Here is a 24624-nt window from a genome sequence, read left to right as displayed (position 1 = left end):
CCTATTAGAGTCTTAAATTACCATCACCAAGCACTCTGACATTCACATAATTAGGCAGAAATAGCTTGCTATAGGTAGGGTTTTATCCTGTGTTCTGCTGTGCAGGAAAGAAATGACTATAGGTAGAAAGTCATAAGAGAATTTGAAGAGAAAAAGGGATAGAATAAAACTGACATTAAAGGTGTGTTTTGCTTCCCACAAAACACTCAACTGCATGTTGAACATAAATGAAGGATGTGTGTATAAATGAGGGATCAGTTTTGGTACACAGGATTTGTTGGTGTAGGTTTGTTATAAATGCCTGTCTTGGGATAGTTCTTAAATGGCTAGATCACCACAGTAATGTGACCCTCTCTGCCAAACACTCTCTGTCTGCATGTGGGTACCAGCAGAGAAAATTTCCTGGTGTCCTGTGCCAACTCCTGTGCTGGTAAAGCAGAGTTCATCTAAAAATGCTCCTGTGGGAACAGTTCATTTAAAACGTGCTCTGAATTATTCTGTGTTTAGCTGTGGTTTCATCACTGGGGAATGGGGTATCGGAATTCCTCTAGATGGGGATGATGCTTCCTTTCAAAGAGGAGCTGTAGTGAGTTACTGCTACATATTTTCAGCCAGCTGCTTGCTTTTAGGAGATGCTGTGGAGTAGCTCAAAGGCAAGTCCCCTCTTCAAGTTTGGGTTTTGGCAGTGGCCTGAGAGTGCCCCCTGTGGGAGTTGAAAGAAAGAATGTCCTACAGAGAGAGAAACAAAACTAATATAGTGATCTGGAAGCAAAATATTATTCTTATTATACATGGCAGGAGTATTGACACCACTTGTGATTTTAGAACGTGTATCTTAGCCAGAAAGCATGTTAATAGTACATACTAGTATTAATACATCCCATTAGCAAATATATCCCACTTACAAAGGTTGTTTGGCTCCTCTGAACCCATAAAGAGGTAATTCTTCAAATAGCAGCCAAAGGATTGAAAACATTGGTGGTGACCACAGCTGAGTTTAGCAGATACACATATGTACAGGCACTAAATTGCAGCACAAGGGAAACATGTGCTGTAATTTAGTGCAAGTCAGTACAAGAATTCCAGGCAGGTCTACTGTATTTGCAGGACAGACAGGTAATCATGCCAAGGAAGTTATAAATATTTATGAGAACACCAGCCTCAGTGACAGCTTCTAACTCTTAGCAGTTTGTGGATGTTTTAAGGAAAATCGAAACAAACCCAGGTATCAGAAATACCATTTAACGCTGCAAAATCAATGGCTTTAATGCTGTAAAAGGTAAAAACTAGAGAAAAGCAAGTTCTGAGTTGTTGTACTATGAAATATATGAAGTATAGGGAATACAGACAGATGTGGAAGTTTTTGGAGTGGGGACGGTTGGAGAGTCTTACCGCAGATTATAAGGGGTCATACATTCTACCTACATTGTAAAGGGAGTTTCAATTTCTTTTTTACCTCAGCCTACAGTAGATCTGTAAAGCCCTCAAAATCCACTGGGTATTGAAGAAGTAGGAAGCACAAAATCCAACATTTCCTCAATTAAGTTTCAATTCCTAAGTCATTTTTTTAACAGATAACAAACAGATTGACTTTCCAGAATGCCAAGGGCCACAGGTACAACTTACTTGGCTTAACCAGGAGTTACGTGTTAGTTACAGTTAGTTATGTGTTGGTGTAACTCTCCTGAGAGCAACTGGGGCACCCAGGATTTCTGCAAAATAAAGCCATTTATTCTGCGGCTAATAACTAAGCATCTACATTTGATAATCTGATGTGAAATCACAAAGAGGCCCTGAAGTTGGAATTATTCCTTTGGGACATCCTCTCTACTGAGTTAGATGATCAGAAGCCTCTGAAAATGAGAGTGCTTTAGTTTAGAAGTGAAATGAGGTCTCTGAGCTACTTTAGGAAGCTCTAAAGCTTAAAGATAACTTGTGATCTCCTCTCTTTGCCCTGTATATGCAACAGAATTCCTTCCATTTTCAGAGAGGAATTTTGTGATGGACAGGAGTAAAAGAGAACGGGGTGATGGACCCACAGCCGCGTGCTGCGGAGAAGACCGAGGTACCTGCGAGGAGGACAGCGAGGAGGAGCACCCCTACACCTGTGTGGCGCTGGATGAATGCGTGTACGACCACATCCTGGGGCAGGAGAAGCAGGAGGAGGAGAGGAGGAAGCACTGCAGCTCCTTTATCATGAACAGGCCGCCAGCCCCTGCGCCCCGGCCCATGTGTTCGCTGGTCAGAGAGGAGAACACTCCCTACATTGTACAAGGTTGGTGCTGCTGCCACCTCAATATTTTCTGGGAGAATGCAGACTCCTCTCTTGGCCTCTGAGCAGTCACACTTTCTAAAAGACTAAGATCCCTGTTCAGCTGCCTCTGCCTTCAAACCAACACATTGTTTGTTTTAGTCAACTAATTCTCACCCTTCAAATGAGCTGAGAACATCTCTGAATAATTTTCATTTCGCATCAGAGATAGTATCAGTTTTTATTTAGCTTTTAAAAAATTATGACAATATGATAGAAAAATGAAGAATCCCTGGGCTAGCTGTGAGTGTATCTGTTAGAGCAATGCAATGTAGAATGTGCTATTTGAAATGCCTTTCTTTCCAGTTTCTTTATCAAAATCATTTTACTTAAGGCTGAAATCTCTCTCTTAGATTTTTTTTTTTTTTTCCTGATGAGAAGAATTCTCTTTTCTGGGAGAAATGCCTGTGTGAGGATTCCTCTTTCAAATATCTTTTCTCCAATTTGAGATGCTAGAAATGGGCATCTCTAGGTAGGATTATTATGTTTCTTGAAGGAAATATTATGTCCTTTTACCACTTCTGTGAATACTGGGAAACTTTTTTGAGCTGTTTCATGGAAATACAAGATCAGAAGGGATTTCAGATATCTTTGTAATCCAATTCAGACTGAAACCAAATTTTAAAGCAACAAAAAGAATTCAGTGAATATACTGCAGAGGTCTCTTTGTAAGTCCCAAAATCCATCCTGCCTGCATCTCCAGCCTCTTCTACAAAAGCCTGCCATGCATAAAAATAGGTGGTAAAAAAAATAGGCTGTCAAAGGACACCATTAGATTGATTACTTCATGCTGTGCATGTTTTACGCTGAAACAGAATTAATGCTACCTGAAACATCCTACCAAATACAGAGTAGCAACTCCTCTTTCATGCCTAACTCAGTCAGTGGTTTCTTTTATTCTTCCTAGCTAGCTCTCGTCCTCCAGGCTGTGTAACTCCAGGATAGGGCCAGAATGCATTGGCTAATGCATTCATCATTTAGTTGCTCTTTCTTCATCATATTCAGGAGGTATGAATCATTGCAGTGTAATCCAAGAATAGATGGGTATAGGGGCCCTGTTACAGCTACAGAAGTGATGAAATGGCTGCTTTTACTGAGGTTGCTAGAGCAGCATCTCAAATTTTGGTCCACCATCATCATAGTGACTTGGAAACCCTTACTGGAGATGCTTTATTTGGGGGATTGCTTTTACTGTCTTTTATTGCACTGGAGTGTTTCTGCTTTGTTTATTGGCTAAGGCAGATGCTATCAGAGGAACTGCTCTGATGGGGCTGTGGTTCACTGTGTATATATTCATATGTACACATACAAGTTTTTTACCTTTGCTTTCATAAGTGTGTAGTGGTAGACAAATTATTTTCCAGTAGTTCTGTGAAATCAGCCTCTGGCTCATGTTCCTTTGCTTACACACAGTACATGAGGAAAAATGGAAACACTTCAAGAAAGCTTCAGCTGAACACTCAGGTCTCTGTTTTTCCTACCTATCCTGCTGGTTCCTGACCTAGAACATCTTATTTTTGTCCAGGGATTCCTGAGATAGCTAGAGAAATTTTAGACAGAAGGGGTATATCTTCAGCTGAAAGATTTTTTCTTGCTACTTGGATTGGTAATTTTTTTCCTCCATGTTGGTTAAAAAATTCCCTCTCCGGTCCAGCAACATCCCAGTTTCCAATTTATTATTTTTTGATTGTTTATATTTGATTAAAAAAAAGATTGTTTCATCTGTATGAACCCGGAAACTTTGTTCCAGTCCATCATTAAAATCTGCATGTGTCTGCAGGCCTTCCTTTATTATTTAAGCAGTTTAATTTAATTTAATACTCTGGTTATGCATATACACATTTTTTATCTGGCAAATAAATTGATGATGGTTTGGGGGTTTGTTTTCATCTATTATATTAAAAAGAGCATCACAGATATTACAAAGTCAAATAATCAAAAAGTTAGAATTGAGGTAGTTTTACCCTTTCTCCCTGCCAGGAACACTACAATGCAGTAATAAGTAGGTAGCCATTTGCAGCTGTTTATCTCAGATAGTTTCTTTCATTTTATCTAGTGTTTAAAGTGGGTGAGCATAAAAAACTTCAGTGTTTTTCACTCTCATTTTGTTTAAAATATAATTCATGCCTACTCCTAGGCCCTATGGGTTGTTTCAGACCCTCCTGTTATAAACCCTTTGATTCTGCATCCACTGAGTTTTGGGATGTCCTGTATGAAGTAACTAAGATTCTTGAGGTGAACAGCATTACATAACACTTTACTCATTCAAAGCAGAGCCTCCATTGATTTCAGGGGCCACTATGAGTTCTAGGAACTCCAAATTAAATCCTTACTGTGTCTAGTCAGTACTCTGACATCAGGCATTACAAGCTGGATTCTTCCTTAAATGGCTTGTCTGACCTTTGGCCACGGCCTTGCTGCAAAGAGAAGTCCTGTCCTGCAGAGCAACTTTTAGTTACATAATTGAGCCATCCTTCCCTCCTCTGTATTCACTTTCTATTTGCTAAATACCTATTAAGTTATAAAACAAATTATTTAATATCCCTGTGAGAAACAGATTGTCTTCACTGCACAGTTCTGGTTGATCTTCAGAACTGTTCCCTTCTGGCATTCATTAAGACACAAGTCCTGTGGAAAAACAGAATGGAGTATGATGCACAGAGAGGGGCTGTGTTAAGGCTACGCATTTGCTCACAAATGGATCCCCGTGTACTTTGGGAGTTCACGGAAAGCTCTATGCCCCAAGGATTGCAGAGGCTGGTGTGATAGCGCCATGCAGGGATGCAAGAGGAGGATTTTTCCTTGCACTTTATTTACCCACAGATGGTCTCATTTATTTCAGGGGGAGGGGGAAGTAAGCATTGCATAGCAGAAATGCCTTTTGCCTCCTGGGTTGCATGCAGGTGACTCTTAAATTAATTTTTATATCCATCTGGAGAAATCAAATGGCTGAATTTCCATGAGTGCTTTCACCACACACTGAATGGAGGTCATGACATTTACAACTCAGCATCTTCTCCTTTAAGCAAAAGTGGAGGTGCTTCCACGAGAATAGCAACAAATAGCAAAGAAGAAAGCAAACAAATATCTTTCTTTGTAATAAGCAGGTCTCAAATACATGGAATATCAAGTTTACACTGGGCAGAAAGCCTGCTCCCTGCGGATTACTCCATTTGGTGTTGTGCAGAGCAGGATAGGGAAACTGTTGATCTATAGAAAGCAAACATTGGACTTGACAAGAGTCACTTTCAGAGCAAGATGATCACTTCAAAACTTAGGCAGTAAACACTCAGTGATGCAAGTTGTCATAACTGAACTACCACAATTTACAGTTTGAGCGTCTGCCTTGAATTTGCTGACACATGAATTCTGGGAAGCATGGGGGAGTTGAAAGATTTAAAGCATAACTGTTCTAATCGCTTTTACTCAGTTTCATTTACTGTACTCTCAAATTTTAATGAACATTCAAACTGCAGTATTGAACACTGGTAAACAGACTGCATTATTAACAGAGAGTACATTTGTTCTTTAATTTAGACCACTGCAAGAATTTTATCTTGTGTATGAAAGGCTCATCAACCAGTGGAGCTGCAGACTGGTGCCAAGTAGCTCATTGTCCAGATGGTGTGCACTCTTACTGTGCTCCCTTACCATTCCTTAGGTGCTTAGTATTCCTCTGAAGGTTATTTCAGTGTTTTATTCAATTGTGTGCTGCCAAAACAACTGTTAAATAAACATCTGAAGGTGTTGTGTTTTCAGTTTAGAGTGCAATTTTAATGTTCCCTATTGATACCAAGTTTGATTGAGCTGGAAACCAAAGTCCTCAGTGTAGTTCCAGGACAGATGCATGAATTTCTGCAATACCCCTGCCATTTCTGAAGCCTGACCTACTAGGACTCCCTCAGGGTTAAGGATTACATTACTGTCCTGGTTTAATCATTTACCTCTCATCACAGACCACTAGTATGAAAGGGTTTCTCTGCAGCAAGGATACCTGCCATGTTATACAATAGCATAAATGTCCTATGCTATAGCCGATATTTCTTTGCAAATCTCTCAGAAATCCTTGAAGGAATATATTTCCCTCTGTGCACTGAAAACATTTTGCTATTTAAAGATGGCTGTTTGTGGGACCTCACCCTAGGGTTAAAAATTGGAAGTGGAAAAATATATTTTCTAGTTGCTGTTCCAGTGGAGAATAACATTCTCATTTCTCATCAAAATCACAGGGTATGCAGAAGAACTAGCATCCAGTGGATATTTTAGAGAAGCAGAATATCTCACATACAGAATACACAGCATAAACCCACTGAAGTGAATAAATAAAATCCAGAACAGAACTGTTAGTGTCTTGGAAACTTATCAGGCTGATTGCTGGGAACACAGTGATCAGTGTGGATGTGATCAGTGATCACATCCTGAGTCAGTAATTCTTATTACGCCAATTGTTTAAATGCTCTAAAGCAGGGATTTACAAAGTGAAGCCTCAGAGGCCATGCAAATTGCAAAACATTTATGTCCTACAGCGGGATTTTGTAGTACTCTCCTACAGTGAGCATAAAGCACTGCACTGCAGATGAATTTCATTATGTATTCCTAACTTAAGGATGTTTTTCTATGAATGAAATACTAGGAAGCACTGTTTGGCTAACAGACTGTTTTTATAGACCTGGTTGGGAGTGGTATACCAGCTTCACCCACTGTCTTAATTCAATCAGATTTTTGTTATCTGAACTTTGGTAGATTGAAACAAGTACTAAATAAGATGCACAGAGAAAAATTTATTTATAGGATGCTGTCTGGTTGCAAATCAAACTGTTGCAAATAGCGTATTTGTAGTAAGAACACGTATAGAGTCCTTCCCTTTTTGCTTTCCTCTACTCAAGAAAAATGGGACCAAAGAAGTATATTCAGTTTTTACATGCTGGAGCAAATACTCTTGAGTATGTCACTAGAGTCCTTCCAGCTTCCAGGATCCACTAAGTTAAAATTCTGACCAGAGCAGAGGTGTGAGAGTTGTTTTCATTGTGTATGTACTGTGGTACACAGTACACTGACACCACCCTCTGAGCAGCACTTTAAATTAACCACTGGTGCTTCTGCTTCTCACTCACTCTTTACTCCTTCTGTAAGAAGGGGGTTCCGGTATTATTTTTATTATCTTTCTTCAGTGTAGGGGAGTCATCTCTGTAAAGTCTCCTGAAGTCCCTCTGTGACCACAGTTGCTGGGATTCTAAGAGATTTGAGCTCATATTTGTCAGACTCAGAATCTCACTGCAAATTGTGAAGGGAATTGCTGGTGAGCAGAAGTTTATTTTTGGATTAATACTTTCACACTTTCATTGCACCACAATGCCTTTTCATTTTGCTTTTGGTCTGAGAAAATTGAGCGGTTCATTTTCAGCCAACTAAATAGCTGTGGAAGGAAGAGGCTGGCAATAGCCTGTGTGAGTTGGGATGAGTGGATGTGATGCTGTCACTGAAAAGTCCCGGCAACGTAAGGAGGCAACGTGCCAGGTTGGCATTTCTATAGGTGCACTTGGCATCACTGAGTCTTTATTCTGATGAAATGACTGTTGTGTGTTCTCAAAAACATCTTGAGTGTTAGGCTGCCTGTTTAGGCCTGATCAGAATTCCTGTGCCAGTGTAAATGTGGTCACTTGTCTTCCTGCACTGATGCACTCAAAACTGCTCAGTCTTTTTCCCTTTGCCTTGTCATGGTGTAGGTGTACCCCGACATCAATGCTGCCCTCACAGGACAACTTCTGTGACTTGAGCCTTTGTTACCTTTCACCACACAGTCATCCCTTCTGCACAACGCCTGGACCTACCTAGGTCAAATTCATGAGCCATGATGATATGCTTTTAATCCATGCCCAGCTGCCTTGCCTTGTGAAAAGAAAAAAGTCTGTTTACAAGGTCTTATTTCCTTAGTTAATTTCATGTTATGAGTCACTGGAGTTTCTTGTTTTCATCTGGAATATGTGAAATATTTTGTATAAATTTTGGGTCATTAATCATCTCTTACAAAACTTACTGGTTAGCATTGCACTGATGACCTCTCTCGAGTCCTCGTGCTGAGTGATGTTCAGTATGTTAGCAAACAAAACAGACAAAAGGAAAATGAGATCTAAAAAGATAGGAACAAACATCTGCAGAGTTCTTCTCTCCTGAATAATAAGCATCATTCTACTATATTCCTTCCTTAGTATTCTCTGTGTATTTGTCATCTCTCGCTGTGCTACATCTAATTTACAATCCAATCCCTACCAGAAAAAAGAACTTGGAGGATTTATTTGCCTAGGTACTATGCACGCACAATTTAAATGTTAAAATGGTTAAATAATGTGAAAAAAATTGAATGGACAAAGACAGGAGTCTCTCCTTGCAATATATCCTAACCAGCAATCTACCTCTCCTTCTTCATTCTTCCATTAATCATTAATTAATTACGTGACGATTCTAAAATGAATGAAGTAAAAATGTACTAAGAACAAGGAGGCAGCTTGAAAACCCACTGTAATTTGCAACTGAGTTGTGTTGCTAAGTGCAACCCTAGTGTACTAATTAATTTGAATTATCACTTAACCATGTGTTCATATAAAGATTTTATTTTCCTGTATTTTAATTTTGAACGTTTCCTAAGGAAAACAGTCATAGATAATTTTGTTTGGAACATCAGCTCAATGAAGCTGATGAATAAATGCATCTTGAATTTCCAAAGAAAGCTCAATTCAAAATAGTGGTGTTTATTGATGGATTTTTTTAATCACTGTGTCTTTTCTCCTTCATGTTTGTGCTGCTGAAAGTGTCAGCTAAGTATGTATTAGGTATGATTAGCTCATATATTCTTTCAGAGGGTAGCTTCATCAGTCTAGCTTTGTTTGAATCACTAGTGCGTAGTAGAAACTCTTGTTTCATTTTTAGAGGTGATGTTGCCAATTCAACAAATCAGGCAACATCGCTCATAGTTTAGATGAGTAAAGTAAAATATAAATTAGAAACTGTGTCTTAGTTGATCATTGCCTCTTTGCTGATGTGTTTCCCTGGTTTTTCTGAGTTTTTATAGCCTTTTGATTTTCATAAATGGAGTCAGATCTCTTTTGTTATTGTACAATGTTAAGAGCAGTTTTCTACCTTTTCCCACAGATGTAACATAAACAAATCCTTTGCTTTTCATTCTCTGTCCTTTGTTTGCGTATTTCTAACCTGAAAACAATTGTAACTGACAGTTGGTGTAGCCGCTTGGCTGAGGGGTGAAAAACCCCAGAAGCCAATCTTCTGCTAGACCCACAAATGTAAAAAAAGTAAGAAATAAAACAAAGAGGCTCTCTCTCTGCCCTGTCTCAGCTTTGAGGTGGGCGGAGAAACCTCTGCTCTGCAAAACCTCTTGTCTGCGTGTGGCTGCTTTGTGTGTCTCGGTGACACTGCTGTGACTTCTTCTCTCCCATGATCTAACTCTGTGACCGGGATACGCAAAGCAACCACACAGAGATGAGAAATTTTGAAGGGCAGAGTTGTTCCTCTGAGAGAGCTCAAGGCTGAGCCAAGCCCAGAGCCCCTCTGCCTGTTTATTTCTTACTTCTTATACATTTGTGGGTCTGGCTGTGGATTGGCTTCTGGAGTTTTCACCTTCCAGCCAAATGGCCAGACCAGCCGTCAGTTACAATTGCTTTCAGATTAGAAATATGCAAACAAAGGACAGAGAATGAAAAACAAAAGATTTGTTTATATTACATGTGTGAGAAAGAGCAGAAACTGCTCCTAATATTGTGCAGTAGCTAAAAGTCTGACTCCATTTTATGAACAATCAACAGGCTTTAAAAAACTCAGAAAAACCAGGGTGACATAACTCTTCCCATGTTCTGATTTCCTGTGTTTCTTAATTACAATTACAAAGCAATTTTTGAAATGTCACAGTGTATCTGTGACTCCTTAACATTATGGCTTTGTCTTAGAACTTCAATTAATTCTGAAAATCAAATTCCTGTTCCTTTTGTCAACCTGCAGCTATTGTAAAAACTTTCATTCTCTTTTTCTAGGCCCTTCATACTCACCACAGTTTCTTGCAGTTTGGTACTGTAAAATGACCTTCTTAGTTCAGAGCTATACACAGAATACTTAGATTTCAAATGTTTCTAACCCTCTTGTGGTGCTAACCATGAAAATATTAACCAAATTTCAAACCTCATAGCATTATTTACGTGCATGTGCAGGCAGCCTAAAACAACACCTTTAGTTAGTCTGAGATAAAACAGGCAATTCAGAGTTCCTTGGATCCCACTCCCTTTCCAAGACTTACATTAGGGATTTTCCCAGAGCTCTGCATATTTGCCACAAAATTTGTGTTTTGTCCCACTTTTTAAATGTTGTCTTTTGGTTTCATGTCTTATTAAAAAATATTGCAGTAGTTTCATTCTCTCTGAGTTTGCTTTGCTGGAAGAATATTGAGGTTACATTACATTCCTAAACAGAGACCTTACTGCCTGAGACATGGAAACGTATTTAGGGCTTGCAAAGAATTTCATCTGTATCCTGTAGCAGCTGAAGAGAGGAGAGAGAATGAAGTGGAATTACTTCTTAGTTATCTCAGCCTCCTTTAATTCCGAGAAACTGCAAAAGAAGTTTGTTGTAGACAAAAATTATGCAGCATATCTAGGGTCAGGACATTTAATGTGTGGATTTTGACCTACAAGCATCTGTGGGTACTTTAGCCAGTCATAACATGATTAAAAATCCAAAAGGATTCTCTTTCTGATTATACAAATGTTATTGAAGGGTGCACAGTTAGTGTGATAGAAGAACTGTGGAACATTTTAATCAGATTATCTGAGCCAGAGAGGCCCAGAAAATAAAAAATATATATATCCTTACTTGAAGGATTGTGATGTTCTGACTCTTTAAAAAATTGCAATATTAATATTGCTTTACTGAAGGAATATTTACTTTATATTCCCTAAAAAAATAATGGAATATATGTCTGTAGAAGATTACCTCTTTCTTTTATTTCAGTGCTGTGTTCAAGTAGTTCGTAAGTAATTGGAATGTGGGAAGGAAAGGGTGAATTGCCAGAGTTCTCCCTAAACCTATGGCAGTTGTACAGAGGAGTGTTCCTGCCTTTCCAGGCATTCCAGAAACAGGCGTTTGTTTTCACTGACCTCACCCACGCTGAATACTTGCTGCCAACTAAAATCATTTCAGCAAGATGCGGCACATAAAGTGGTTTCAACAATTTTACTTTTCACTGGAAGAGTAATTCCATTTCTGATTACTCCAACACTGCAAAACTCAGCAGAAATTTCAAAGCCTATCAATTAAAGTGCTTTCCAATCAGGCGCATTGTTGAGAATGTCCCTTTTCCTCCTTATACAGTAAAATTCAGGCTGCCTGCATTACCTCTGTGCTCTCATTACTTTAATTTCATCTTTAAAAGGAGAGTACTACTTCAAGTAGAGAAGAAAACACTGCAACCACACTTAGTAGAATTATTTGATAATGACAGAGAAAAGTATTTAAAAAGTCAAAATCTGTCAGTGTTTGGCTGAGCTGTGGACATAACAGAGAGCGTGCCTGCTCTGCTGCTTGAGCAGAGCTCCCTTGGCCTGAGCCTTGGTCCCCAGGAAAATATTTGCTCCATTGAACTGGCACATTTGCTGCATTGCAGTGATGACAGCGGATTACTTAATTGGCAGGAATTATTCTAGATTCTAGATTGTCAGTTTGTTTAGCAAAAATCAGGACTGAGACTCGAGAGAAAGCTACTGCCACACAGGCTAAGTCAGAAACTGAGCAATTCCCACCTTCTGGGTGTTACATATGCTGCCAGCAAAAGTCGGAGTGTAGCATTTCTGGGTGTATCCGCGCTGGCTGAACTCTGGGCGCTTCACAGGAGTGGGAATGATGGGCTGCTCTAGCAGAGGGGCTGTGCTTTGCTGTTGCTGTGCTTGAATAAAGTAGACACACGTATACACACAGACTTTCTTCAGCAGTGTCACTATTCTCACCCAGTAATATTGGGGGGTTTTCTGCCTTAGCTTTCCCCATAAAATAAGGAACAAGCTACAGTGTCTGTACCATGTGAAGAACCCTGAGATCCTGCTGTTTCTTCTAAAAAAGTAATATGCTTGTGTGATAAATCCTTTCAATTTTCTCCAAAGTTTCTTGTAATGGTTTCTCTAACATTGATAATCCTGCCATTCTGTGCAACAGAACAATTTTTCAAGTAATTAACATTAGACTGAGAAGTAGGTTGACAAATACTCCTAGACTAAAACAAAAAATGTATTCCAGCCTGCTTTTATGAGTCTCCTTCCTTCGTTGAGAATGTGTGATGGTTTTTAGTGCTGTTTTTCACCGTCCTTATATTTTAAATTCTGTTGCAGTGTTTCAGCAAAAGGCCTGTCGAGTGACCAGTGGCGACAGCAGGACATACTGTGAGGCCGGGAATCCTGGTACAGAATTTAATTTAGCTCTTTAACTGCCTTGATATTTTTCAGTAGAACTAATAAGTTTTGCTGTGACTTGATTTTGGGTGATTTAGCATGTGTTTTGCCACCTACGATTTATATCCTTAATGGTATTGCAGCATTAAGAGATTAAAGAAAGAAGAATAAAAGTTATAGACTTGTTGGAAAGATTTGTAGAGTCAGAGTTACTTCACACTTTTCTGTTTCCCTTCATGATTATGACTAAAGCCAAGAAAAGGAAGGACAGGAGGGCTCAGTTGTGTAGTAATTCCAGCCATGGAAAAACACAAGTGGGGGGAGCGACGATTCTCCCCTGGGTACCCCCAGATGCATGCAAAATTAGTTACTTGTGGAAGTACACTGTTATTGGAGTTGTAGCACATTACAATGTTGCTACTAAAAATTCCATTACTGGTACCCCTTTGAACAATCCTTCCTTGCCTGAAATGAAGATAGTGGTGCCTGATGTAACAGAAAAACTGACCCAAATCATATTGATGGTTTGAATTTTTATCCTGGCCACACTCCCCATGCAGTGAAATATGTGCAACAGCCTCATAGAGGGCTCAGAACCCCTGTTCCATGGCTGCTCATGTTTTCTGGATCAGCCATTCCAGTATCAGTCTCCTGGGGAGAAGCAGTGCTACACCTCCCTGGGCCAAGCTGTGAATCTGGTAACGCACATCTCCTTCAGCTGAGCACTGTGTCATAATCTCCTGGAACACTGGGCTGCAGCATTCCCTTGTTGCTGCAATGTATTTAATAATGTATTTCCTTCCTTGGAGGAAGGAAATCTTGTCAAATTTCCTGACCAAATTTCGTCCACAACTTTTGAGATATGTAATGTATGTTGTTGAAAAAGAAAGGGATAAAAAGGCACTGTGAATATTTTATATAGCAACCATTTCCTTTAAAATGTCAGTACTGCAACTGTAGTGCTAGAAGGGGATTCTTTTATGGACCAACACTAATGGAGAATCCATGGACCAGGACAGTAGTAATGAAGGAAATGTTTGGGATGCTGCTCTGCTGCCCAAGGGTAATGGTAGGACCCTCAGTGATTTGTTGCATTTCTCACTTTGTACATTTTGTTGCAGAAGCACACAGAGGCCACACTGAGACAGTAACTTACAGCACTCTGGTACACAAGATCCCCCCTGAGCAGGAAGAACTCATCCACTTTCAGGAACAGGTGAAAAAGGGGGCAGTTTCTGTGGATGAAGCCCTTGATAGATTTAAACAGTGGCAGAACAAAAAGCAGAGACTACCATCCACTCAACAGGTATGAGTTTGAAATTTGTTTCTTGATAGGAATCTCGATCAGATGTTCTAAAAGCAAGTTCATGTGTTTTGGCTCCTCCTTATGAGGTCAGAAGTAATAATCATGATTTATATGCAAATCAGCTCCCAAGGAGCTTGCTGGCTATGGTTCTGAATCTTCTAGATACCCATTTCCACTGCTGTTTGAGTAGTTTTCTGGTTAAAATCCAGAGTTAAATATGCTGGTCTCCTAAGACTTGTGTTTTAAACTGTTGGGTGATGTGCATCGTTCATGAAACCATAAACCTTATGTCGCCAAACAAACCAAATGTGCTTTTGAGCAGTGTCAACTGACAGAAACATGACTATATCAAACATACATTTATTCTAGCAATTAAAATACATTAACTTGCGTCAGGCTTTATTCCTGTCTGAAAGGGCTGAATATGCTTAATAAAATCCATAATTGTTGGCAATGCTCTACAGCTCCTTTGTATTCAATGTATGCAGTAAACTGATATTGTAGTAAGTTAGCCGAGACTCCATTCCTTCATGCAGGAAAAGCCAATTCTTTATTCACATCCCTTATTTTATACAGTTTTCACATACCTCGTGTGCAGCACCTGTTGGCTGGTGTTTTTCTTACTGCTTCATTTTTTGGTCAGAAGGCAATTCGCGTGTAAGTGCTAAGATTCAGGTTGTTTACATTTTTATTTTACGGGTTCTCCTGGAACAGATCTCATTGTTTCCACAGATGCACCTGTTTTTCAACCCAAGAATAGGTTGTTGTGTTAACAAACCTTTCATACCAAGATTGTTTTCACATGGGATCTTGCAAATTGCTTAACTACACTTAGAAGAGATGGCAGGCTAGCTATTAATTTATTAGAGCAGGCCTGATTTTATGAGGCCTTTCTTTTATAGTTCTTCTACCTGTCACAACAAATTGAGTTGCACAAAAACAGGATTTAAAAAAGCCCACACACTGAGTCACTGAAAGAACTGCATCAAAGCTGCAAGTCATGGAGAGGAGGTTTGTTAATTACTTCTAAAAAGACACATGGAGGAAGAGGTTATGCCCTCATTTTATATGAGGTCATGCATTAACAAAAATAATTTCTTGTTGTTATTTAGTAGAAAGAGGAAAAGCAGAGCTAGTCTGCTGCTTTGCAGAGTGAAGAACTATCAGATACTGCCAGCAAGGAGAGTGCTCTTTGTGTTTGCATCTGCTTGAAAGTCTGAGCTTTGTCATGGCAGCACATCACTTAGAAGCAAAGGTGCAAGGGCCTGGAACAGTTTAGGGGGGCCATTTCCCAAGCTGGGCACCAGCAGCACAGAACCAGGATTCCACCAAAAATCCAAATCCATCTGCAGCCAAGCATGTGGATGAATTGCTGATATTGCTCTCAGTCAGAGGCATTTCTTGAGGAGGAAGATCATATCTAATCTGTGCCATGATAGCAGCACCAAGGATTTGTTTTTTGTTTGTTTTGGGTTTTTTTTTAGATGCCCATATTTCAAGGACAATTTACTTGGCTTGTTTCCACTGCTTCAGGAAAAAAGCTACTTTGTAGTGGTAGTTTTTACCCTGCATTGCATGTGTGGCTTTTCTTTGGTTTTGTTCCATAGAAAAGTCTTTTCTTCTTTCTCCTCTATAAACATGATGAACTGACTTCATGCTATCACTGCAGTTTTTTGTCCTTCACTTGGATTTTTGAGCAAAAATAGCTTTTCCAAAGCCCCCCCACCAAAAAAACAAAAACAAAACAAAAACAACAACAACAACAAACCACCACCCAGACAAACAGAAAATAACACCCAAGCCTCTGTAATCTAATGCCAAAATAATTTTAATTTACAGCTGCCAGGGATAACTCCACAAGAGTCTTAGGTGAAAATGCTAAAATTAGCATCATAAACATTTTTCAGTCTTGGAGAGAGAGATTCTTGGTGTTCAGAAAGCTAAAAAATTCAGCTTTTTGTAGTGTCTTATTATTTCTACAGCAAATTTCCATTACTGATTTCTGCTGAAACCTACTGATTTGGTTTTATGCTTGTTTTTTTTACTTAAAGGAAAAAGTGCATCACCTTAGAGACACCACCATCAGAAACAGACAAGAAAATGAAAACCTGAATGGTAAGTTGCTCTTTTTGTGCCTTTAAGGACTCTGCAGCCTTGAACTGTAAGTGTAGTGCAGAGGTCTGATCCAATCCCTTTTGGATCAAGGCCTTGAATTTGTAATGAACAATTTCTGTATCTGACCACATTTATTTTAGAATAATCAGGCCTTCAGCAGTGTCAAGATTTCATCCCAAAGATGAACTCTCTGCAAGTTAATGGGGCAGAAAATTTACCAAGTCTCTGTGGCTCAGCTTAGTATTTCCTACCGCATCATCAGAATTTGGGTAGATGGCTTCTTTAGAACAATTTGCTTGATGACTTCAATATTTTATTTGTAAATCAGCCATCAACTTGCAAATTCTTCATGCACTTTCTACTGCTGCAGCAGTTTTTGTGAGTACTGTGGTCATTATTTAAAACTGTGTCATTGGTGATTTAAGATGCTTTTTTTCCCTTTCTGGGGAAAAAGGGGATTTTTGGAGTTGTCTCATGCAGGGTCAGGAGCTGGACTCTATGATGATTGTGGGTGCCCTCCAGCTCAGAATATTCTGTGATTCTTTGTGATTGAATGTTATCTACAATAGTATAAAGCATCTGCCTTTCCCACAAATGGTTTTCTCTTGTTGCTACAAAAAGATTCTATTAGATGGTATTGGTTTTAGGCCTTTGATTTCTGTAAACTTCAGTACATATGCTGAAAGGAAAATCAGTGAATTTTTTTTTCACATTGGACTTAGTACCATTTCTATTATCCCTATTTAAAATTACCACCTAAATGTGTTATTTCCTTACTGCAAGAGAGGAAAATAATGCACAGTACTGCTTTCATTATTCTCTTAGACAGCGTTGTATTTATGTAAGGTACTGTAATTAATTAAGGGAAATTCCTGCTGGCCCAGTAGCAGCTTTGCAGTCCAGATATTTCAGCTTTAATATCCTCTGTGGCTGGTAGGGGGGCAATGTCCTGAGCAAAAGCCTTCACAAGGTGCTCATAGCCAGAGGGCTTACGATCACTGCAGCTCATGGGAACATGAGCGTGACTCTCGGAAAGTATTTGTCTGCAGTGTGCACTTTAAGACCACAGGAGCAGTCCTGTCTCTGTAGCTGTCCTCCTTCTCCAGAGTTCATTATTGAGTCATGCCAGCAGAAGTGTAGTATCAACAGCAGAATTGTTAATTTTGTGAAATTATCCAGTTACCCAGATGGTGATCGCTATATTCCCTTCTGATGCTAACCTCACTGCCCTCTGTTATACTGTCATATATCCTGTGATGCATATAAATCAGCAGCTTTGCATTGCAGAAATACAGGGAAAAGAATCATTACAGTCTGTGTCCAACAAGAGAAATCAAATATTTCAATGCTTGAAAAAAAGGACTTCCTTTAGAACTGAAAGCATATCAATGGCAAGAGTAAGCAAGGATTACAGAAGGAGGACCTCTATAGTCCGGATATAAATTGCCTGAAACAAAAATGTCAATCACTTTCTCTTCTCCATCTCCATTTGTCAAAAATGACAATCACTTTCTCCTCGAAATTCCTAAGGAAAGCAGACCAGAGAGGATTCAAGGGACATTTTGTTTCACATGCCATTTAGTAAAGTGGTACGTGTGAATGTCAGCAGTCCTCAGATTTATTCAAAGAAGTTTTTACATGCCTATACAGACTCTCCCTGCTGTACCTTTAAAAACATGGGCCTTCCTCTCTAGACTCCATGTTTGAAATCAGGATTTGGATAGTCTTTTTTGTAGACAGTTTTTGAAGTCTTGATTGAGGATTTAAAGAGATCACATCTGAAGTCTGATAGAAAATGAATTTGATTTTATTTTAATGAGAAAGGAAAATATCTCCTAGAAATTAGTATGGGATGTAATTTTTAGTTTCTTGATAAGTTTGATCTTGCTTCCACTATAATGAAGTTATTAATGAGAGTGGCACTCATTTCAGTCTTCCATTATAAAATTTGATATTATCTCAAAGTTCATGTCTCATTTTGTAGCAGTTTAGTATAGGACTGAATAATACCCAGAAAAAAAAAAAAAAAAAAAATCAACTGCAAAGCAAAAGGTTCTGCCACTCTTGGAGTGAAGTATATACAAAAACCTGTTTTAAGAACAAATAAATCCTAGGCATGAAGAACATTCATTTTTAGAAAGTACTGGCAGGGACAATGCTTTAGCTCAATTCTGGTCTGACACACATCTGGTCTGACATGTAGACATTGAGAGTTTTTGGGGTTTTTTTTTCCCAAGATGTTAGCCAACAGACCAAAACCAGCAAAAATAAGTACCTTAAATAAAATTTCAGGGAAATACATAGAAGATTTGTGTACAAAAGCTCCACTTTTAAATCTGAGTAGCCCAGATTTTTCAGGGTGCACCACCAAAGTACTGAACTAGAAGTAGCCTATTGCCCATGGGAAATCTTATCTTTGAGCAAGGCTTCTTAAGCATAGGTAAGGCTGGAGAGTCTTGGATTTGTGCATGTCCACTAATAGAACAAATGGCAGCAGCTGAGACAATATTTAGGCAAGGATTACTAGACAAGTTTCCTTTAAAGTCCTAAAAAACAACACAGCTTTCACATGCATCCCACATCCTTACTTCCTAGCACATGGTAACATTTAAAAACCTGTGTGATGCCTACCTCCATCACTGGGCATTTGAATTACCTATGTGAATCTCATTTAGCCATTTCTGAACATGGAATTTCAAAATCTGCCTACTATTGCAGTTACATTACAGCACCTTGTGTGTCACATCCCACAGATTTAGTCATCCAGCCCCTAAAAATATACACAAGCTTGCAGAAACTACATAAGATGGTTTGAGTTGCTTGTAGTTAGCTATCCTCTCATAGCTAATATCTGTGGAAACACGAACTTTTTTGTTAGGGAGGGAAGTGCCAGGTCCCTCATCAAAACTGGGAGTGACTGATGCTCTGTTCTCCAGGCTTGGCATAGCAGCAAGGACTGAGTATTAGGTGTCTCTGCTTCATTGTTAGGTAATGAGCAAGACAGAGGCCACAGAGGACAATCTATAACTCAGATGGGCTTCAGGAGACAAATACTGCATTAAGTAAATGTTAAGCTTGATTTATTATTAGTGGTGGTGGTGTTACTACTAATGTTACTATTACAATGCTAGCAACTTCTATAATGGCTGGAGGTAGGTCTTGGAAAAAATGTTAGAGGTTTTAGCAGTCCTCCAGTGACAAATATACCCATGGGACAAATGAGCAATTCAGTCTTTGCATCTGTTCAGTCTTGGCCTCCCTGGCAAGACTGGCAAGGTAAGTGGCCTGCTGTGGAAAGGTCAAAGCTTTTCCCACAAGCTACTCAACTGCAAGTATTTATTTCTTAGCTGTTAAAATCAGGAGGTAGTGACACTGAAAATGGCCTTCCTATCAAGAAGGGCAACTTTACTAGCTGTTCCTGTTGACATTTTAATACTGACCTGCTCCTGTGAGGTTCTGTAAGTAGCCAGGTAATCCACTGCAGTAATGGTGTCCTCCAAAGAATTTCTTCTTCCACATTTTGATTTCCAAATCTGTAGATGCCCAGCTTGCTGCCAAAGACCAAATCTCTTTCCCATCTTGATCCAAAAATCACCCAGAAGAGCACTGTGCACATTCTACAAACTGGCAGGTTATTGATTACATTTGCTACCCAAAATGTCTGGCTTCATTCCCCAGCCCTCATCAGTGTCTTGTTTTTAGTCCAAGTTGCTAACAGATTGCTTATTCATCAGTTGATGCCTGTCCAGCTTGCAGGTTGTGTCTAAGTAGAGTTCCCTGAAAACTAAAAAAACACCCCTTATTTTTGAGCACAACCACCAACTTCTGTTGTCTCTGCTAGGTCAACAAGAAGATGAAAAAAGACCCTAATTTTGGCATTCGGATTCACAGGCACTACAACTTCTTTAGTCAGCTTAGCAAAGTTGAAATAACTTGGGATCCTGAAGCACATACAAGCTTTTGTATGTTTGGACAGTGAGGAAGTCATAAAAAAAGCTGGTTTTTTCCTTCATGGCTTCAACAATATTTCAGTCAGGACTTCTATTCTTGAAAATACTTACTTATTGGTAGTTTATAATAGTGTCCATTAGACTTGTGAAGGAACATCTTTAGCCTGGCGTATTTCCAATTTCTTTAGCTTCACATGGTGCTCGAAGTTTAAATCTAGAAAATAACAAAAATCAGTTTCATGCCTATTTGTCGCCAAGTCCGGTCTTCATGAGGCATGCTCACAGTCCCACTGCTGACAGGAGTTCACCAAGAAAATGAATATCCATGTATCTCTCACCTCTCTTAATTGCCACCAAGAGAGACCAGCTTGCTGTTGGGAGTAAGATTTGTACAAAATCCACCTCGTGTCATTCTCCCACACAACAACTGCTTATTTCTGTGAGTGTCTCTTGCTCCCCTGCTCCCAAGAGCATGTGTTGTCCTCATATGTGAAGTAAAACACAAAAAAATGACTCATTGCAGGAATGTGTTTTCTGAGTTATTTAACTTAGAAAGATATTTTGCACAAGCCTATCTTACGATTTAAATGATTATTGATTACATCTTCTTCTCTTTAGTCTACAGCTAGGAACCCAGCAGACAAGGAACAAATGCCTAATTACCCAAGGTGAGAGCAGGTATACGGATGCACACACACACAGGTGTTGTTTGTCATGGAAAAAAAACGCTTGTGGAGGTGCTTTCCATCCAAGTGCATTTGTGTAACAGGAGGATGGAAGTACACCTCAGACTCTGTGCACCTCAGAGGCTCTGATTTTGCAAGATAAACCATATTCCTCAAACAGTCTGGCTTGTACTATAGCTTCTTCTTTTATCAGCTATCAACCTATTTTTGTTTAGTGCAGGGCAGATTAGCAAGCAGTGAGGCACTGAGCTCACGTGTGGTGCAGCTGAAGAGAGTTCCTGCCAGTTATTGCCACTAAGGCAGGCTGTGCACCTAAGAGCTCTATTAGAGTCCTACATCCTGATTTCACAAGCAGTATCAAATATATTGAATAAAGTTGAAAGAGGTAGATACAACAATGTGTCCAGATTAAACACCAGACCAATGGTCATTTCAGTGCTGGGAAGCTTAGAGGTGATGATAGTGTCTCCATAAACAGCAGATTTTTCCAATGGTTGTGTTACGTTTGGGGCATCTAATAACCTCTATAAGAGCTGGGGGGGGGTTAATTATTACTATTTGCTACCTGTGTGCTTCCATTTATATCTCATTGTATTACTATTATATTGAGATATTGTTATAGCATTAATATTTTTATTATTATGTGATATTATTAAGTAATATTTGTTCACAGCAGCAAATGGATGCAATTTATTCCTGAAGACAACTGTAATTTTAAAGGCTTTGTTAGCTAAGTTACTGTGGTTCAATTTCCCTCTCAGCTTTTCCAAGTGAGGGGAGTACAGCAGGGTACTGTTGTTATTTGTTATTTTTTTGGACCAGAAAATGGATTTTATCTTCAATGGGGTCTCTTCTACCGCCCTACCCTCATGTAAAGGAGAGGGGAGTTTCTTCTTGCAAGAGCTGAGTGTCCATCTCTGAGTTCTGCTCACTTTCTCTCTGGAGTGCAGTGTCCACTCCATAAAACAAGAGGTGCTGCTATCTCTGCTTAATATCTGCTGCTGCTTATCCTCTGAATCACTTGTTGACCTTTCCTCTCTTCAAAAGTTCTCATTAGAAAAAATAAAATAAAATAAAATAGTCTTACGACCTGAGCTGAAAATGAAAAACTCCTTCAAGAATTGCCCCTCCTTCAAGAGGCAGCTAAACTCCTACTTGGGCATTCCTAATGGAGCTGTTTCTTTTAGTGGAGATGAAGTCACCTACACTTAATGAGTAAAAAAGCTTTGAATTTTGAAACCTCTGAGGCTGGAGAAAACTATTACAAAAAAAAACGGGTAATATCAGAGATGCTTATAAATTCCAGATTGTTAAAGTGAGATGAATCATGCAAGGGGAAAGGGGGAATTACCCCTGGGATCAGAACAGGTGATTTCTGTCACTTTAAGAAAATAATTATGTGGGAGAGAGGTGAATTAGATGTGGGAGAACTTGCAAATACAATTTCTCCAGAACATTGAATAAATTCTGTTTGCGAATTATCCACATCAAACTGCAAGGTTTTCCTCCTCTGCAAATTATGGCCTCTCCATAGCTTCCTTGCAGTTTTCTGTCTTCAGATTGGTTCAAAGAAACCACTTCTTTTTTAAAGACTAATTTCAGGGAGATTTTTGAGTGTTTGACTGTTACAAAAAATTGTAGATAAACATTCAAGACCTACCTTTCTATTGCTCGTGTTTTAACTCTCCAGACAGTTGAGTTTTCAACTCCAGTGCAAACTTCTAGCTAACTTAGCTAAGAATCACATTTTCCTTACGCGAGGTAGGAGGAGGATAAGGGAATTGGTATCCATCTGGGCGATGTGAAGGAACAGAACGGTTTTGATTCTCACATACTCATTTCAACAAATACAGTTTGATCTTATTCTAAACAGACCTGAGCAGCCTATTGAATAACAGGCCTTTTCCATCATTACCTGCAGGGTGACTCTCCAGCCAGCTGCACTTCACTTCCCTCTGCTTGGCATCCCACACGTGCTCCGAGTGTGCCCTGACAGCCTCAGGCTCCAGCCCGTCCTGCACTGACACCGCCGTGGGGTCACTGCTGCACTTCCAGTGCCTTGGATTCTCTCACCAGGGCCAGCTCTGGAAGAAGACCAGTATCACTAAAGCAAATTAATAATGTTTCTTGTAAAGTCATCACTGAATTTTACACCTTTTCTTTGCTTTTCCTTTTTCCAAGATGACAGCTGACAATGTATATAAAGATGTATTGCGTGTTTTGGTTAAAAATTTTTGAAGTCATTTCAGTTTTTCCACTGTGCTTGGTAAGTTGCTTAAAAGTAAATTTTATGCGCAAAAGAGGAAGATTGTAAAAGGTTATAAAGATTATTAAGTGAAGGTAAATAAAATTTAGCTTTTACTTTTTGTTGAAACATTTTTATATGAACTCTGTACAAAAATTTGTCTTTCCTAGGAATAATTGTATTTCATCACCGGTTTAAATAATTGTACTCACATTAAAGCTAATTTCTTAAGCCAAACTATGTAAACCAGCACTAATTATCTACTAATGCATTAAAGTGATTCCAAGAATCTGGTTTACAAAGAAATTGTGTTTTGTGTTGTAAGTTGACTAAGGTAAATTATATCCAGAACAAAACCAAATTCCTTTCTACTGCATTAACACAGCAACAGTAAAGGAATAAATATGGTTAATGGGTATAATGGTCTGCATTCCCGTAGGATTATTCCACAAAATTTAAGTGAGTATGTGATGATACAAAAGTATGCAAGATGACTTGCCCTATTTCATGCACAAAAACAAGAAAAAAAAAATCTCCTTAATATAAATACGTTTTTCTCCTTAACTATGTATTAAAGTGACACCCAAATTTGGAAGTGGGGGGTGGATTTGAAGTTCAAACCCTCAAGGCTCATATTATTTTTTCAATCCCAATATATTATTGTGCCAAGTGAACTATTAGGAATAAAAATAAAGCCAAAAAGCCAATATTGGGATTTAAAATAATGACAGAATCTTGAAAGCACATAAATGTCAACTAATTAAAAATCTATTTTCTATTTTAAATGGGTTGATTAAACATTTTCAGTGAATTATTTGTTCTCTGGGGGAAACCTGCATTTCTGTTAGAAACAGTCCCAACAAATACTGCAGATGTATTGCTATGAAGTCATAAATATTCTGTGACTGCTGTATTAGTGTGTCAACATAGCTTTGTGTACCATACAAAGCTATTTGAACCACAGCAAAAGTCCTGAAACGTGTAAGATGTTCCAGAGCTGGAAATCCAGTCAGTGTCTGGGAACTGAGGGCCGTGAGACTGTCAGGCTTTATAGGGGAGAAGCCAGGATATTTTAAGACTTACCTGGCTACATGAAAATAGGAGTGGGGAAAATTATATGGAAATCTAAATGAATATAAGCTGTTATTCCCCTCTTAAGAGGGGCTTTCCCTCTCCTCAATAATATTGATATTCTTACAAACCTAGCTACTCAGTGTATCCCCTGGCAAGCATTCCTGAGGAGATGACGTATAGATGGAAAAGACAACACAGAAAAGGAAAAGGTTCTTCATGTTGGTACCTGCTGTCTTTTCTGCCATTAGTTGCTGGTTTCTGTAGCAGGGGAGAGGAAGGGACTTTTCCTGGGAGAGGGTCAGTCCCCCCAAACCTCCAGGCAGGACCTGGATGCTCTCTGTGCTGCCAAAGGAGAGGCTGTGGCCCAGGGGCTCCTGTGCTCCAGTGGGAGGGCACCTGGGCAGTGCAGAGAGTTGTGGTCAATGGTAGCAGAGCACAAAACTGGACATTTGCAAAAATAAAGCACAGACAGTTACATCAAGGAAACAGTGTGGT

General features: G+C 39.2%; 1 protein-coding gene across 4 annotated transcripts in view; it reads left to right on the top strand.

Annotated features, from left to right (window-relative positions):
• BANK1 (B cell scaffold protein with ankyrin repeats 1) overlaps positions 1-23200 on the top strand; it is a 134724-nt gene extending 111524 nt beyond the window's left edge. Inside the window, exons 11-16 of one of the 4 annotated variants that reach the window (XM_040065843.1) lie at positions 1988-2275; positions 12694-12762; positions 13875-14059; positions 16111-16174; positions 20743-20792; positions 22732-23200. In XM_040065843.1, coding sequence (XP_039921777.1) covers positions 1988-2275; positions 12694-12762; positions 13875-14059; positions 16111-16174; positions 20743-20753 — 617 coding nt within the window. In that variant the 3' untranslated portion in view covers positions 20754-20792; positions 22732-23200. Of the gene's footprint in view, positions 1-1969; positions 2276-12693; positions 12763-13874; positions 14060-16110; positions 16175-16314; positions 16770-20742; positions 20793-22731 lie in introns of those variants that run through there. The other 3 variants (XM_040065840.1, XM_040065841.1, XM_040065842.1) reach the window with 3 other exon arrangements.
• The last annotated feature ends 1424 nt before the right edge of the window (positions 23201-24624 follow it).

This window comes from Hirundo rustica, chromosome 5, assembly GCF_015227805.2.
Source record: "Hirundo rustica isolate bHirRus1 chromosome 5, bHirRus1.pri.v3, whole genome shotgun sequence".
In the NCBI taxonomy this organism is placed as follows: domain Eukaryota; kingdom Metazoa; phylum Chordata; class Aves; order Passeriformes; family Hirundinidae; genus Hirundo; species Hirundo rustica.
Note: the sequence above shows the minus strand (reverse complement) of the source record. Positions and strands in the feature narration are given on the sequence as shown.